At 48.1% G+C, this 15,848-nt stretch overlaps 1 protein-coding gene across 3 annotated transcripts in view; it reads left to right on the plus strand.

Moving 5' to 3' along the window:
* MTHFD1 (methylenetetrahydrofolate dehydrogenase, cyclohydrolase and formyltetrahydrofolate synthetase 1) overlaps window positions 1–15,848 on the plus strand; it is a 91,366-nt gene that overhangs the window by 60,757 nt on the left and 14,761 nt on the right. For all 3 annotated transcript variants that reach the window (XM_085895992.1, XM_085895991.1, XM_085895990.1), the window contains exons 7-17: window positions 30–166; window positions 251–362; window positions 5,324–5,451; window positions 5,734–5,831; window positions 6,106–6,279; window positions 6,523–6,659; window positions 7,775–7,821; window positions 7,923–8,030; window positions 8,312–8,386; window positions 13,162–13,264; window positions 14,096–14,172. In XM_085895992.1, the coding sequence (XP_085752118.1) occupies window positions 30–166; window positions 251–362; window positions 5,324–5,451; window positions 5,734–5,831; window positions 6,106–6,279; window positions 6,523–6,659; window positions 7,775–7,821; window positions 7,923–8,030; window positions 8,312–8,386; window positions 13,162–13,264; window positions 14,096–14,172 (1,196 nt within the window). The remainder of the gene's footprint in view (window positions 1–29; window positions 167–250; window positions 363–5,323; window positions 5,452–5,733; window positions 5,832–6,105; window positions 6,280–6,522; window positions 6,660–7,774; window positions 7,822–7,922; window positions 8,031–8,311; window positions 8,387–13,161; window positions 13,265–14,095; window positions 14,173–15,848) is intronic.

The following is a 15,848-nucleotide window of genomic DNA, read 5'->3' on the forward strand; positions in this document are numbered from 1 at the left end:
TCTCTGCCTGAGCTTTCCATTGTTCACAGGTGTCACGGTGGCAGGTGCACGAGCAGTTGTCCTGGGTCGTAGCAAGATAGTTGGCGCTCCCATGCATGATCTCCTCCTATGGAACCATGCTACCGTCACTACGTGCCATTCAAAGACGAGAGACCTGCCGTCTGTGGTGGGGCTCAGTTTAACATTTTGATGTTATCAAATTTTATGAGATTTGTTAATATATCACAGGTTATCTATCCATGTGCTGCAGGTAAAAGAAGCTGACGTCTTGGTCGTGGGAATTGGGAAAGCTGAATTTGTACGTGGGGACTGGATAAAAGAAGGGGCTGTGGTTATCGACTGTGGAATTAACCATATACCTGGTGCCTACAACTACTCTTTATGGGATTGCCACAGAACCCTCTTTCTCCTCTCTCTCGCTCTCTTCTCTCTCTCTCTCCCTCCCCCTCTCACTCCCCCTCTCACTCTCCCTCTCACTCTCCCTCTCCCTCTCACTCTCCCTCTCACTCTCACTCCCACTCTCCCTCTCACTCTCACTCTCACTCTCACTCTCCCTCTCACTCTCCCTCTCACTCTCCCTCTCACTCTCCCTCTCACTCTCCCTCTCACTCTCCCTCTCACTCTCCCTCTCACTCTCCCTCTCACTCTCACTCTCACTCTCACTCTCCCTCTCACTCTCGCTCTCACTGTCCCTCTCACGCTCCCACTCACTCTCCCTCTCACTCTCCCTCTCACTCTGCCTCTCACTCTCACTCTCCCTCTCACTCTCACGCTCACTCTCACTCTCCCGGCCTCTCTCCCGCTCCCCCTCCCTCTCCCTCTCACTCTCCCTCTCACTCAACTCTCACTCTCCCTCTCACTCTCCCTCTCACTCTCCCTCTCACTCTCCCTCTCACTCTCCCTCTCCCTCTCACTCTCCCTCTCACTCTCCCTCTCACTCTCCCTCTCACTCTCACTCTCCCTCTCACTCTCCCTCTCACTCTCCCTCTCACTCTCCCTCTCCCTCTCCCTCTCCCTCTCCCTCTCACTCTCACTCTCACTCTCACTCTCCCTCTCACTCTCCCTCTCACTCTCCCTCTCACTCTCCCTCTCACTCTCCCTCTCACTCTCCCTCTCACTCTCCCTCTCACTCTCCCTCTCACTCTCCCTCTCACTCTCCCTCTCACTCTCCCTCTCACTCTCCCTCTCACTCTCCCTCTCACTCTCCCTCTCACTCTCCCTTTCACTCTCCCTCTCACTCTCCCTCTCACTCTCCCTCTCACTCTCCCTCTCACTCTCCCTCTCACTCTCCCTCTCACTCTCCCTCTCACTCTCCCTCTCACTCTCCCTCTCACTCTCCCTCTCACTCTCCCTCTCACTCTCCCTCTCACTCTCCCTCTCCCTCTCCCTCTCCCTCTCACTCTCCCTCTCACTCTCCCTCTCACTCTCCCTCTCACTCTCTCCCTCTCACTCTCCCTCTCACTCTCCCTCTCCCTCTCACTCTCCCTCTCACTCTCCCTCTCACTCTCCCTCTCACTCTCCCTCTCACTCTCCCTCTCACTCTCCCTCTCACTCACTCTCCCTCTCCCTCCCCCTCTCCCTCCTTCCCTCTCCCTCTCCCTCTCCCTCTCCCTCTCCCTCTCCCTCTCCCTCTCCCTCTCCCTCTCCCTCTCCCTCTCCCTCTGCCTCTCATTCTCCCACTCACTCTCCCTCTCCCACTCCCTCTCCCTCCCCCTCTCACTCTCACTCTCCCTCTCTCTTTCTCTCCCCCTCCCTCTCCTCTCCCTCTCCCTCTCCCTCTCCCTCTCCCTCTCCCTCTCCCTCTCCCTCTCCCTCTCACTCTCCCTCTCACTCTCCCTCTCACTCTCCCTCTCCCTCTCCCTCTCACTCTCCCTCTCACTCTCCCTCTCCCTCTCACTCTCCCTCTCACTCTCCCTCTCACTCTCCCTCTCCCTCTCACTCTCCCTCTCACTCTCCCTCTCCCTCTCCCTCTCCCTCCCCCTCTCACTCTCCCTCTCACTCCCCCTCTCATTCCCCTCTCACTCCCTCTCACTCCTCTCACTCCCTCTCACTCTCCTCTCCCTCTCCCTCTCCCTCTCCCTCTCCCTCTCCCTCTCCCTCTCCCTCTCCCTCTCCCTCTCACTCTCCCTCTCCCTCTCACTGCACCTCTCACTCCCCTTCTCAACCGCCCTCTCACTCCCCCTCACTCTCCCTCTCACTCCCCCTCTCACTCCCCCTCTCACTCCCCTCTCACTCCCTCTCACTCCCCCTCTCACTCTCCCTCTCACTCCCCCTCTCCCTTCTCTCACTCCCCCTCTCACTCCCCCTCTCACTCCCCCTCTCACTCCCTCTCACTCCCCTCTCTCACTCTCTCTCTCACTCTCCCTCCTCCCTCTCCCTCCCTCTCTCTCTCTCTCTCTCCCTCCCTCTCACTCTCCCTCTCACTCTCCCTCTCACTCTCCCTCTCACTCTCCCTCTCCCTCCCTCTCCCTCCCCTCACTCTCCCTCTCCCCCTCCCTCTCTCTCTCCCTCTCCCTCTCCCTCTCCCTCTCCCTCCCCCTCTCCCTCCCCTCACTCTCCCTCTCCCCCTCCCTCTCTCTCTCCCCCTCTCTCTCTCCCTCCTCCCCTCTCCCTCTCCTCTCTCCCCCTCTCACTCTCCCTCTCACTCTCCCTCTCACTTCCCTTTCCCTCTCCCTCTCACTCCCCTCTCACTCCCCCTCTCACTCTCCCTCTCACTCTCCCTCTCACTCTCCCTCTCACTCCCCCTCTCACTCCCCTCTCACTCCCCCTCTCACTCCCCCTCTCACTCTCCCTCTCACTCTCCCTCTCACTCTCCCTCTCACTCTCCCTCTCACTCTCCCTCTCACTCTCCCTCTCACTCTCACTCTCACTTCTCACTCTCCCTCTCCCTCTTCCTCTCCCTCTCCCTCTCCCTCTCCCTCTCCCTCTCCCTCTCCCTCTCACTCTCCCTCTCACTCTCCCTCTCACTCTCCCTCTCACTCTCCCTCTCACTCTCCCTCTCACTCTCCCTCTCACTCTCCCTCTCACTCTCCCTCTCACTCTCCCTCTCACTCTCCCTCTCACTCTCCCTCTCACTCTCCCTCCCCCTCTCCCTCCCCCCCTCTCCCTCTCCCTCCCCCTCTCCCTCCCCCTCTCCCTCTCCCTCTCCCTCCCCCTCTCCCTCCCCCTGTCACTCCCCTCTCACTCCCTCTCACTCCCTCTCACTCCCCCTCTCACTCTCACTCTCCCTCTCCCTCTCTCTCTCCCCCTCCCCCTCTCCCTCTCACTCTCACTCTCCCTCTCACTGCACCTCTCACTCCCCTTCTCAACCCCCCTCTCCCTCCCCCTCTCCCTCCCCCTCTCCCTCCCCCCCTCTCCCTCCCCCTCTCCCTCCCCCTCTACCTCCCCTCTCACTCCCCCTCTCACTCCCCCACTCACTCACTCACTCCCCCTCTCACTCTCGCACTCTCCCTCTCCCTCTCTCTCTCCCCCTCCCCCTCACTCTCACTCTCACTCTCCCTCTCACTGCACCTCTCACTCCCCTTCTCAACCCCCTCTCACTCCCCCTCTCACTCCCCCTCTCACTCCCCCTCTCACTCCCCTCTCCCTCCCCCTCTCCCTCCCCTCTCCCTCCCCTCTCTCCCCCTCTCACTCCCCCTCTCTCACTCCCCTCTCACTCCCCCTCTCACTCCCCCTCTCCCTCTCACTCTCTCTCTCACTCCCCCTCTCCCTCCCCTCTCACTCCCCCTCTCCCTCCCCCTCTCCCTCCCCCTCTCCCTCCCTCTCCCTCCCCCTCTCCCTCCCCCTCTCACTCTCACTCTCCCTCTCCCTCTCCCTCTCCCTCCCCCTCTCCCTCCCCCTCACTCTCCCTCTCTCCCTCCCTCTCTCTCTCCCTCTCCCTCTCCCTCCCCCTCTCCCTCCCCTCACTCTCCCTCTCCCCCTCCCTCTCTCTCTCCCCCTCTCTCTCTCCCTCCCCTCTCCCTCCCCCTCTCCCTCCTCCTCTCCCTCCCCCTCTCACTCCCCCTCTCACTCCCCCTCTCACTCCCCCTCTCACTCCCCCTCTCACTCCCCCTCTCACTCCCCCTCTCCCTCCCCTCTCCCTCCCCCCCTCCCTCCCCCTCTCACTCTCCCTCTCACTCTCCCTCTCACTCTCCCTCTCCCTCTCCCTCTCCCTCTCCCTCTCCCTCCCCCTCTCCCTCCCTCACTCTCCCTCTCCCTCCCTCTCTCCCTCTCCCTCTCCCTCCCCTCACTCTCACTCTCCCCCTCCCTCTCTCTCTCCCCCTCTCTCTCTCCCTCCCCCTCTCCCTCTCCCTCTCCCTCCCCCTCTCCCTCCCTCACTCTCCCTCTCCCCCTCCCTCTCTCTCTCCCCCTCTCTCTCTCCCTCCCCCTCTCCCTCCCCCTCTCCCTCCCCCTCTCACTCCCCCCTCTCACTCCCTCTCACTCCCCCTCTCACTCCCCCTCTCACTCCCCCACTCACTCCCCCACTCACTCCCCCACTCACTCTCCCTCTCACTCTCCCACTCACTCTCCCACTCACTCTCCCACTCACTCCCCCTCTCACTCCCCTCCTACTCCCCTTTCTCCCTCCCCCTTTCCCTCCCCCTTTCCCTCCCCCTCTCACTCCCCTCTCACTCCCCCTCTCACTCCCTCTCACTCCCCCTTTCCCTCCCCCTCTCACTCCCCCTCTCACTCCCCCTCTCACTCCCCCTCTCACTCTCCCTCTCACTCTCCCTCTCACTCCCCTCTCACTCCCCCTCTCACTCCCCCTCCTACTCCCCCTTTCCCTCCCCCTTTCCCTCCGCCTTTCCCTCCCCTCTCACTCCCCTCTCTCACTCCCCCTCTCACTCCCCCTCTCACTCCCCCTCTCACTCCCCCTCTCACTCCCCCTCTCACTCCCTCCTCTCACTCTCCCTCTCACTCTCCCTCTCACTCTCCCTCTCACTCTCCCTCTCACTCTCCCTCTCACTCTCCCTCTCACTCTCTCACCCCCTCTCCCCCCTCTCTCCCCTCTCTCCCCCTCTCCCTCTTGATTTATGACTATTCTGAACCCCTGCCCCTCTCTGGACCTGCTTTTCATTTTTATCTCTTTGCTTCCATCTGCTCTAATGGGATGAACCCCAAATGATGGAATGCCACTCAGCTGATAACCCAGTGCATTCGCTTTTCTCATTTCAACCCCCTTAAAGAGTTCACGAAAACCCTGCCTCTGTCTTTCCTTTGTCTTCTTTATTCTTTGGTTAAAGTTGCTTGAATTTCTCTTTCCTGTTTAACAACCAGTTTCTGTTGCATTGACAGTTATTTCCATATTGCTGACTTGTTCTTCCCATGTGTGTATTTTACTGAGATCCCACTAAGGAGTCTGGGCGTCGGCTGGTGGGAGATGTTGCATTTAATGAAGTATGTGAACGTGCGGCCTATCTCACACCGGTACCAGGAGGCGTCGGCCCCATGACGGTCGCTATGCTCATGCAGGCGAGTGCAAAATGTCTTAATGGAAGAGGTCATGGGGAGAAAAGTGGTCGCAAGACAAAGCTAACCGTGTGTGGTCCTTTTGTAATGGCATGTGTTTGAAGGGAGGGGAAGTGTGGTTGAAGAGAGCGGCTGTTACGAAAGAAAGATCGTTGGTGGACCATTTTTGTTCTTGCATAAATTTATTTGTGGATACACGCTCCATGGGATGGCTTTGTTGTGGAAAATGTTGCCGGATATTATGGTTTGTCGCTGGCTTTATCTGTACCATACTATTGTTAACAGAACACAGTCGAAGCAGCACAGAGGTCGTTGAAGAATCTTCAGGGGGGGAAGTGGAACATCAACTACCTCAAGCTGCGTCTGTTGAAACCTGTACCATGGTGTGGTAGTTGTTTTTTCTTTTCTCTCTAGTTTTTTTTTCTTTTCTTCTTTTTGCTAATTGCATGTTCATATAGCATTGGCTTTTATCGAACCAACCAAACTGTTTGGTAATTTCACCATAATTCAGCTTTACCTTTTCAAGCACAAGCACTTGGCCTATGAATAACCAAGTTGCTGTGGTGCAATTTATTGACCTAGCCCAAAGTTTTGGCTCTAACTCACATCATCCATCCCCCCTTACCTGCCCCTCCTCAATCCTTTACCTTTCCCCAGTGATATTGAGATTTCTCGAGCACAGCGGCCTAAACCTTTGGAAGAGCTAGCCCAGGAGATAGGCCTGCAACCAAAAGAGTTGGAGCTGTATGGTCAAGCGAAAGCAAAGGTTTCACTTGACGTAGTGCAACGCCTTGCTGATAGGCCTGATGGGAAATATGTCGTCGTAACGGGGTAAGTTCACAAAATGTGCGAAGCTATTGCACTCTTTCTTCATTCTATTGCCTCTTGATAGCAATTCTGAGGAAGGACCGAAGAAATCGAGTTGAGTTAAAATTAGGTTATCAATTACATTTGTGGATAATTCTTGCAGTCTGGGACGAGTTTGGGGGCATAAGACCAAATGTGAAGCAGCGCTTGTTGTGTGTAAAGTGAGAAAAGCTCATTTGTTTGTGGTTAATCTTTTTTTAATGACAGTATTACCCCCACACCACTGGGCGAAGGTAAGAGTACGACAACCCTCGGAATGACTCAAGCCCTGGCTGCACATCTTCACTTGAACGCCTTCGCCTGCGTGCGCCAGCCCTCTCAGGGTCCGACCTTCGGAATCAAAGGTGCTTTGACTGTATGCTAGGGCACTGGTTTGTGAGCAGTCGTGTCTCACCATTTGCATCACCAATACGTGACTTTAGAAATGACATCCGCTGCAGAATGCTCGGTGCGCTTGCGGAGAAACTACAGTAAACTAGGGTCATCAGGGCAGCCAAATGTATATCGTGTGTGCGAGATAAGGATTGTAACATGAAATGGCTCAAAAAGCTTGTAAAAGAAGCCAAAAATACTTGGAAATGTATCTGTGAGAAAGGGGTGTGCTTCTGCACAACGAAGGGTTTGGAAAACTTTCTGATCAACTCGCTCAAAAAGTTGATATATTTCAGCCCGTACTTCAAAAACTCATTACTGTGGATTGACGGACACGTTCTATCCAAAGCTGGCTGGGAGTTTATAACTGGATAGGATTCAAACCCCGGCTAAACCACTCAGAAGCGAGTGCGTGTACCGCTTGGCCATTCTTACTAGCCCAATATAATAGTTTGGCTACAACTAATATAGGGCTATGCCATGAACAATGCACAATCTACAATCTTGTATGATTCATTAGCATAGGGGCTTTGCTATACGTTGTCGGTAATATCAAATTGGGATGAGATGACCCTAATTTGTCCATAATTTTAATGTCGTTGGACAAAACTGCAGTTGGACGAAGATGTATCGCTCACTCGGTGCTGCAGATCCACGTTTTGCATTGAACTCTCGTCAGATCGCTTTGATAGTTTTACTTGCTCCTTCATTGTGTCTACTTCAGCGATCCCATGATGCCCATATTGGGAATAGGAATCCTTGAAACAAAGTAACACATTGTCAACTGGTAATTTTATCATTGTTTCGTCATTGTACAATCTACATTTATGACTTGGCACATGGAAGCTTTGACAGAATTGTGGCATAAACATTGACATGTTTTGGAACCCAATATATCGTAAAGTAGTTTTATATTTTTTACCTTTTACATAAATTAACACAGCTGTTCTGCATTGTGTCAGGAAGATATTTCGTTAAGGTTACTCGTTCTGTTGTTTAAATTGTTGATTTGGTCAAACCATCTCTTTATGTAACTGCATTTATGTTGTATCTTCTTATCTTTCTTTCTTTCTTTGTACCTGTGCAGGTGGTGCTGCTGGTGGGGGTTACTCGCAGGTGATCCCTATGGAGGAGGTGAGTATTTCTCCCTCAGCTCTGGTTTCCTTATTACAATAAATGAGGTTTTGTTTCTCACCCAAAAAACCTTGACAAACCCCATCTTTGTACCTCCTTAGTTCAATCTTCACCTCACTGGGGATATTCACGCTGTCACGGCTGCGAACAATCTTCTGGCTGCCGCCATTGATGCACGGATCTTCCACGAGACAACACAGACTGATAAGGTATGACCCAGGTGCTCGGATTCTGGCTGTGCTGGAAACATCAGGATTACCTGGAATGCTTTTTGAAACCTCTATTTAAGGTCTAGGCATTCGTGCTTCAGGTCACAATAAATTTTCGATAGTAATGTCCTGTTCTGAACACTGTTGATTCATTTTGGTCGTTTTTAGTATTGGCTGATTCTTGGTCTACAAATGCATCGCGGTACAGTGTTTTGGTTATCGTCCTATGAGAGTCGTACCATTTAAGTGCTATAAAATGGTAAACTCTGTTGTATATGCAGGCCCTTTACAACCGCTTGGTGCCCATGGAGAAGGGGTGTCGAAAATTCTCAGACATCCAACTCGCCAGATTAAAGGTAACATTGTCCACTCGTAGCTTGTCATATTAGTTGGACCACACATTTCAAACTGATTCCATGATTTGAGTTTGCTCCAACTGTTTTGTGTCGATTATTACTTCCCAGCACCCATTGCAATGTTGTTGCACTATTTCTGTGGGTGGGGTCCGTGCTGGTGTTAGTGTGACGCGTTGTCGGGACTCGACTGAGCGCGTACTAATGGCGTACAACACGGGTGCCTTTCTGGTCTCGATATTGATTCGTCGACCATGGGATTTAAAAAATGACGCATGCAAAAAATTACTGAATGTGCAACGTGATGGCGTGGTTCTTTTATTTGCATCTACAGCAGTTTAGATCCTCCATCCATTCCATGCTATTCCAGAGTGCACACGTTCTAACAGTAATCGCTCTGCTTTGTTTTATTACACAAGACTCCATCCCTGCACTTCCCTAAACCCCAATCACTTTCACTCCTACTTATTCTTTCTTCCTCAGCCTTGTGCCGTACTATCAGTACGTTACTTGATCATCCTCTTTCCCTCACTCTTTCATGAGCCTCGACTCTGCACAGTTGAACAACAAAATTCCATGCTCTCTTTAGTACTAGTGATTAAACCAGAATGATGATTGGACTTGGACGAATGACAAAACTGGAGAACATTGAGTTCTGTAAACTCTGCATTACCCGGTAATGTCCCACAAATACAGCTGCCCACAAAGTGTTTTTCTACATGGTTATCTTGAATGATAGCCAACCACAGCGTAGACTAGCACGGCACCTGGTAGCCTCCGCCAGGCTGAACAGTTTACGTTTTGTATCCCACTGAATACTGATAGGCCGGATCTAGATCTGGACCTGAACCAAACTATAATCGGCTTGTCACCAAACCAACTCGTTCACCTAGTTTTGTCATAGCTCGTCCACATGATTATACCAGCATGAAATATCATGCTGCATATCATTTTTGGCCCCATCTCTCAATGGTGAAGAATCTCTCAAAAATTTCTCGTATGTGGATACGGATCTGGATCGTCACAAAAATATATCACACACCCAACCTGAGCAACCAAATTTCTTCTGCATCCGTCCACAACTTTTTGAGGTATCCTCTTCACAGACAGACAAACAAATAAGCCGGTAGGCAGATATGGGTAGTCGCCTACCCAATAGAACCTGACGCGATGGGCCCGTTCGATGGGGAATGACCTGCGGATTGAGCACAAGAAAATTCATGATTCTAGCTTCAAGGGTTAATGCTGCAGATTGTTTTTTCGTTAAAATACCCCCACATTTAGAGGTTTTTCGGCCGTTGCTAGGCAACGGAGGGGTCCATAGCAACGGTTCTTTCTCACACGTAACTAGGACAAACCATGAACCTACCATACCAGTTTCATATATATCTGACTCATAGTTTCTGAGATATAACGAACTTCGTTTTTTTATTGTTTTCGACCAGGGTTCATTCAAAGTCTATCTTCTCCGACAGTTTTCATAGGATCCGGCTGGAAATTTTTGACAATATGGCTGAATGTACTGCCCATAGTCGCTCGTGGCCAGATTTTTGATTTTTGAAAATTTTTTTTTTTTAATGATTTTTCAAAAATTTCAAAGTCCCATTGCAAGGCAACGGTGGTGTCCATAGCAACGGTTCTCATTTGCACACAACTAGGTCATGGTATGAACCTACCAACCAAGTTTCATCGAAATCGCCATTGTATTAACGGAGCACTGGACCGAACAGACAGACAGACAAACATATCGATGGAAAAACTGATAATAAGGGGAGAACAAATTTCAAAAAAAATTAATTTTTTTTTTTTCGACTGGATCGACTACCAAATGAAAAATTGTGCTTAGCACGACAATTGGCGAATTAGTTAACCTTTCCGTGTGGTGGTCCAAGCTGTAATGTCATGGAATGTGTGGTGTTTATTTGTTCGTACATTAATAAAATGACGCGACGTCACAAATAACAATTATCAGGCGTGCGTTGTCATGGTAATGGCAGCAGATTGAAAATTTTCACAACTCATTTAAAGCCACCATGTGAAATTCAACAACTTATCATCAGTGCTTGTTGCCTTCATTCTGATCGTAGAAAATATTTGAAAATACCTGGGAACATTGCTTTTCAACCAGCTTTACGATCCCGTTTTCAGGTTTGAAATATGTTGTAAAACAAAAATATTTATTTTATATGTGTGTTTTTCATGTTTTGGGTGACCCTGACCTTGACCTTGGGTCAATTTCGATCAAACTTTGTACACATGTTAATATTACATGCATAAATAGACAGTATAATAAGTGCAAAACTGTTTGAGAAATAGCCATGTGTAATTCATAAAATTCCCCATTGGTTTATAATGGGCGATAATATAAAGTGATGCAGAATCCAGATCCTGATATTGAACATCACCAAAAGTCACATATCTTTTTGCACTGTGGATTTCTATCAGCTGTTAAAATTTCATCCACATTGGTTAAGAATTGTGACCTGTAGAACGAATAGAATTTTTTAAAAATCACGCCAACAGCTAAAAACTTTGACGTCATACGCTTGCGAAAACTGCATAATTTGTACTAACATGCATTTTAAAACATTTAGATATTCCATTGAAGTTTGTTTTGACGTCAACAGGAAGTCGCTACGACTTCCGGTCACTGTGTTATGTCCAAAAATGTGTTTTCACTTTGTGTGACGTCACGGCGTGACGTTTAGTCCGATTAAGACGGGGTTTGGACGCGGACCGTCTCAGGTGGATTGCCTATCAGGTGTAAAAATTTAAGAACGACTGGTCCAGCCGTTTGGGCTGTAGACGACTGGACAAACAAACAAACAAACAAACCAACAAACGGAACAGACCAACATACTTGACAAAATCGAAGATTTCGCCAAGTAACAAGAAAGACATTGTGCAACGCACGATGCTTGCGAAATCCCTCAAATATATTTGACCTTGAAAATAATTGGTGGTTGAATTCAGTGACCAGATATGCAAATCCTCCTGAGATTTCAAGTCAATCGGATGAAAATTGAGGATTTTAGAAATCCGACCAAGTTGATGACCTTTGGCCTATGTTGACATTCTGACCTCAAATTCAACAGCCTTCTTGCTTATGAGTTATGACCAATTCCAACATTTGGTGAAGTTTCGTAAAGATCGGTTTGAAATTGCGACTTGCAGGCGATTGACGTACAAACAGACAGACAGACAGACAGAATAACACATGCGACTAACCAATATACTTTTCACAAGTGATAGACAGGGTTAAAAACATAACCTCTGCCCACCTTAGGTGGTGGAGGTAACGATAACCACATGACTACGACACTCCTTGCCGCAGTGCATTTTCATACATTCAAGGGGCAGTCCTATAATATGTTCATACCCATCTTCGCACTTAATGGGCTTTTTGCTGCAATATAATATGTGTAGCTATTCATCTATATATTAGTGAAACTATCATCTTGTATATATGTATGTATGTATGTTCCTGAAATACAGCCAAAACGGTACACGATAGCGCAAACATTTTCAGCCAACCTTACTCACCATTCTCCTGCGGTGTGCAGTATCAAGTTTAGTTCAAATCAGGCAACGAAGAAAATTATTAAAAAATCAATTCCCAATTCAGTCAAATACTCTTCGGGAGTATTTGATCAATGCAAACAACCTCAGCAGTAAAGGTCACTGGAGCTATCTTCTTTTCTTTCTTGAAATGATTTATTTAAAAATCTCAAACAGTTAATATAGACAAAGAACGATTTATTTTTAAACATAAAATACACATCCCCATTTTGATCTAATACCTCCGTGTTCATCTATAATCTATATATTACAAAAACTCTCATCCTGTATGTATGTATGTATGTTCCCATAATACAGCCAGAGCGGTACACAATAGCGCAAATTTTTTAGGGCCACCTTACTTACCATTCTACTGCGGTGTGCAGTATCAAGTTTCGTTCAAATTGGGCAATGAAAAAAAATTATTAAAAAATCAAATCTCGATTCAGTCAAGTACTCTTCAGGAGTATTTGATCAATGTAAACAACCTCAGCGGTATAGTTCGCTGGAGCTATCTTTCCTTTTTTTTTCCGAAAATGATTATTTTCATCAACCGCTGTCATAACGGGTTCACAGGTCGTCTAGTATATTACGAAAACTCTCATCTTGATGTATGTATGTATGTATGTATGTATGTATGTATGTATGTATGTATGCATGTATGTTCCCGAAATACAGTCAAAATGGTACACGATAGCGCAAACATTTTCAGGCCACCTGACTGACCATTCTCCTGCGGTGTGCAGTATCAAGTTTTGCTAAAATCGGGCAATGAAAAAAATTATTAAAAAATCAATTCCCGATTCAGCCAAGTACTCTTCGGGAGTATTGGATCAATGCAAACAACCTCAGCGGTATAGTTCGCTGGAGCTATCTTTCCTTATATTTTTTTGAAATTATTTTTTTCATCAACCGCTGTCACAACGGCAACCCAACGGATTCACAGGTCGTCTAGTATTATTTAAATATCACACAAGAGATGATGGTTGTTGACGTTTAGCCTATGTTGACCTCAAAAATAATTTGTGGTTGAATTCAGTGACCAGATATGCAAATCCTCCTGAAATTTCAAGTCAATCGGATAAAAATTGAGGATTTTCATCCGCACACCCAATTTCACACACCCAATGCAAAGAATAAAGGACTTTGTGTGCAACATCATTGACATCTTGTGGCTCACAAAAATTGCAGCAATTTTTTGCTCCCACTTATCTCTGCAGAAGCTGGGAATAGACAAGGCAGATCCAGACAGTTTAACGGAGGATGAAGTTCGGCGGTTTGTCCGGCTGGACATTGACCCGAAGGCTGTCACTTGGCAGAGAGGTGAGCTCTTCGTTACAAGCCGCAAACTGGGCCTCAGGATAGCTCTTTGCCAGACTTTTAATCGAGAACCAACTATCTCAAAGTTGCTTTTGGGTCTATGTGATAGATTTTATTTAATTTTATCAAAATCTAGGTTTAACCGACTTATTTTGAAAGATCTACCATGAAACCTCCTGCCAGTACCTTGATACTATTGCCACACTGGCTTCTTTTTCTTCTTATTGTTTTTCTTTTTCTTCTTTCATGCTGTATATCTGGCAAACAAGGAAATCAAACTGACAGTTTCCATGAATTATAAACACAGGTGATTGGGTCTCGTCTGCATTCCATTTGCAGCTTTACGTGTTTGTAGAAAGTATGACATCACACACCCAATTCTGTATGACTTGTACACACCGACATTATCAAGGATGCAGCGAAGCAAGGCACCCAGTATATCGTACTGTCTAACGTGCATTTTAAACGAGCGGAAAATTTAACTAACTTGTCACACCATCCAAAACCTTTTCAAGGGCTGTCATTTTGCTTTCGGGTTTAGTTTGTGGAATTGCAAAGGTTCCAGATTTTGTTTTTGGGTGACTGTTACGCTGAATACTCATGAGTATCAGAACAAGCTTGTAAAGGTACTTGCATTCTGATTCTGTACCAGCCTGGTTTTGTACTAATTGCTGATGTGACTCTGAACAAAAGGGCAGCTGCAGGTATGTACTGCAATGTGGATGAAAGAGTAAAAGGGTTCACAATTGCTCAATCTTAACGGCCACAAAAGTATGCCTTTGCATCTGGTTTCAAGGTAAATCAGTAACTTGTTCGTGTTTGTGCTCTGTGCAGTTATTGACACAAATGACCGCTTTCTGCGCAAAGTAACCATCGGCCAGTCACCATCGGAAAAAGGTATCACACGCGAGGTGAGTCGTCACGTTGAGGTGTTTGTTTTATATTAAGAACTTGCCCAGATTGCAATTAGGATGGTGTGGCACTGGATAGCGGGGTGAGGGGCCTTGGGTTGAACATCGTGAGAATGGAGGATTTGGCTGATTTTAATATAAAGAGCAATTTGAGGTTTGATCTTGGAGCAGAGCTCTGAGATGTGATCAGCACCACCGAAATCATCTCAATCTGGAAATGGTGCACAATAGTAACAGCCTTTAATGATCTGAGAGATTGCCGGATGGGATCTTCGGATAAGAAGAGCATGATGTGCATATTAGGTTAAATGCTAGTGTGGTTCAGAATATTTCTTAGGTTGTATGTATCCATGTTGTTGTTCAGTTGTTGAGACTGATGTCGTATTCTAACCTCACAAGATCGTATGTGGCTACAGGTTCATGTCACTGATCGTCTCACGAGTGTATTGCTAGAACTCTCATCATGTCCCATGACAAACCTGCCGGACATCAAACCAGTTTGCTCTGTCGCTGAATCGGGAGCACCATGATGTCCTTGATGGAATTGTATCCCAGTTGCTACATGTGGAATTTTGGAGAATTCCCGAGACCTCTTTAGAATCTCAGGAGAATATTTGGATTCTCGTGTCACATCTCATTCTCGTCTCAAACCCTTCATTAGCAACTCTGGAATATTTTGTCATCTTCTGTAGACCTATAAACAAATTATACTAGCGATACCCGTGCACATGCACGGGATAGCAGTACAACATAGCTGGTAGCAGACGACAGAACGTACACGGGGAATGACAAAAATATGCATTGTGCAAAGTGCAAGTGGTACTATGGAACGCCAAGACTTCCCAAACATTGTCGGCATGTCCGCTAAGTGCCACAGCAATTTCATCGGGATCGTGTGACGGCGAGCCGAGTTTTTAGTGTGCAAGCTTCGTATTATAGATTATATTTACCTCCACCACTGAAGGTGTGAAGGAGGTTACATTTTCACCCCTCTCTGTCAGTCTCTGTCAGGACGCTGCTCTCAGTTCCAGGCAAGGTCTTTGCTTGGATAATTCTTGATAGGGTTCGCCACCATCTGCTTGAGCACCAGCGTCCAGAGCAGTCAGGCTTTACACCAAAGAGGTCAACGATTGAACGTATCCTTGCACTTCGTGTCCTCACCGAACGCAGACGAGAGTTTCGGCAGGGGCTGCTTGCAGCCTATGTTGATCTCTGTAAAGCGTTCGATTCAGTGAATCGAGATGTCCTCTGGAGGATTCTTGGTCTTCGTGGGGTGCCACCAAAACTGATCGATCTGATGTCTGAACTCTACTCTGGTACTGAGAGTGCTGTGAAGTGTGGTGGTACCATCTCTGACTTATTTCCAGTTGTTACTGGAGTTCATCAGGGGTGTGTACTTGCCCCCACACTTTTCAGCACTTGTATGGACTGGATTTTAGGGAGGATGTCGGAGAGATCAAGCTGCGGTGCATCGTTTGGGAATGTCAAGATCTCGGACCTTGATTTTGCAGATGATGCAGTCATCTTTGCGGAGACTTTAGATATCCTTTTGGGGGCCCTCGAGGTGCTGAATGAGGAGTCGGAGCCGCTGGGATTCCGGGTTTCTTGGGTCAAAACTAAGATCCAGGCTTTCGGTGACATCTTGGATGCTGCTGTCCTGTCTGTGTCTGTTTGTG

The sequence above is a fragment of the Eptatretus burgeri genome, chromosome 9, assembly GCF_056783735.1.
Source record: "Eptatretus burgeri isolate ZD-2024b chromosome 9, Ebu_testis_v1, whole genome shotgun sequence".
Taxonomy (NCBI): Eukaryota; Metazoa; Chordata; class Myxini; order Myxiniformes; family Myxinidae; genus Eptatretus; species Eptatretus burgeri.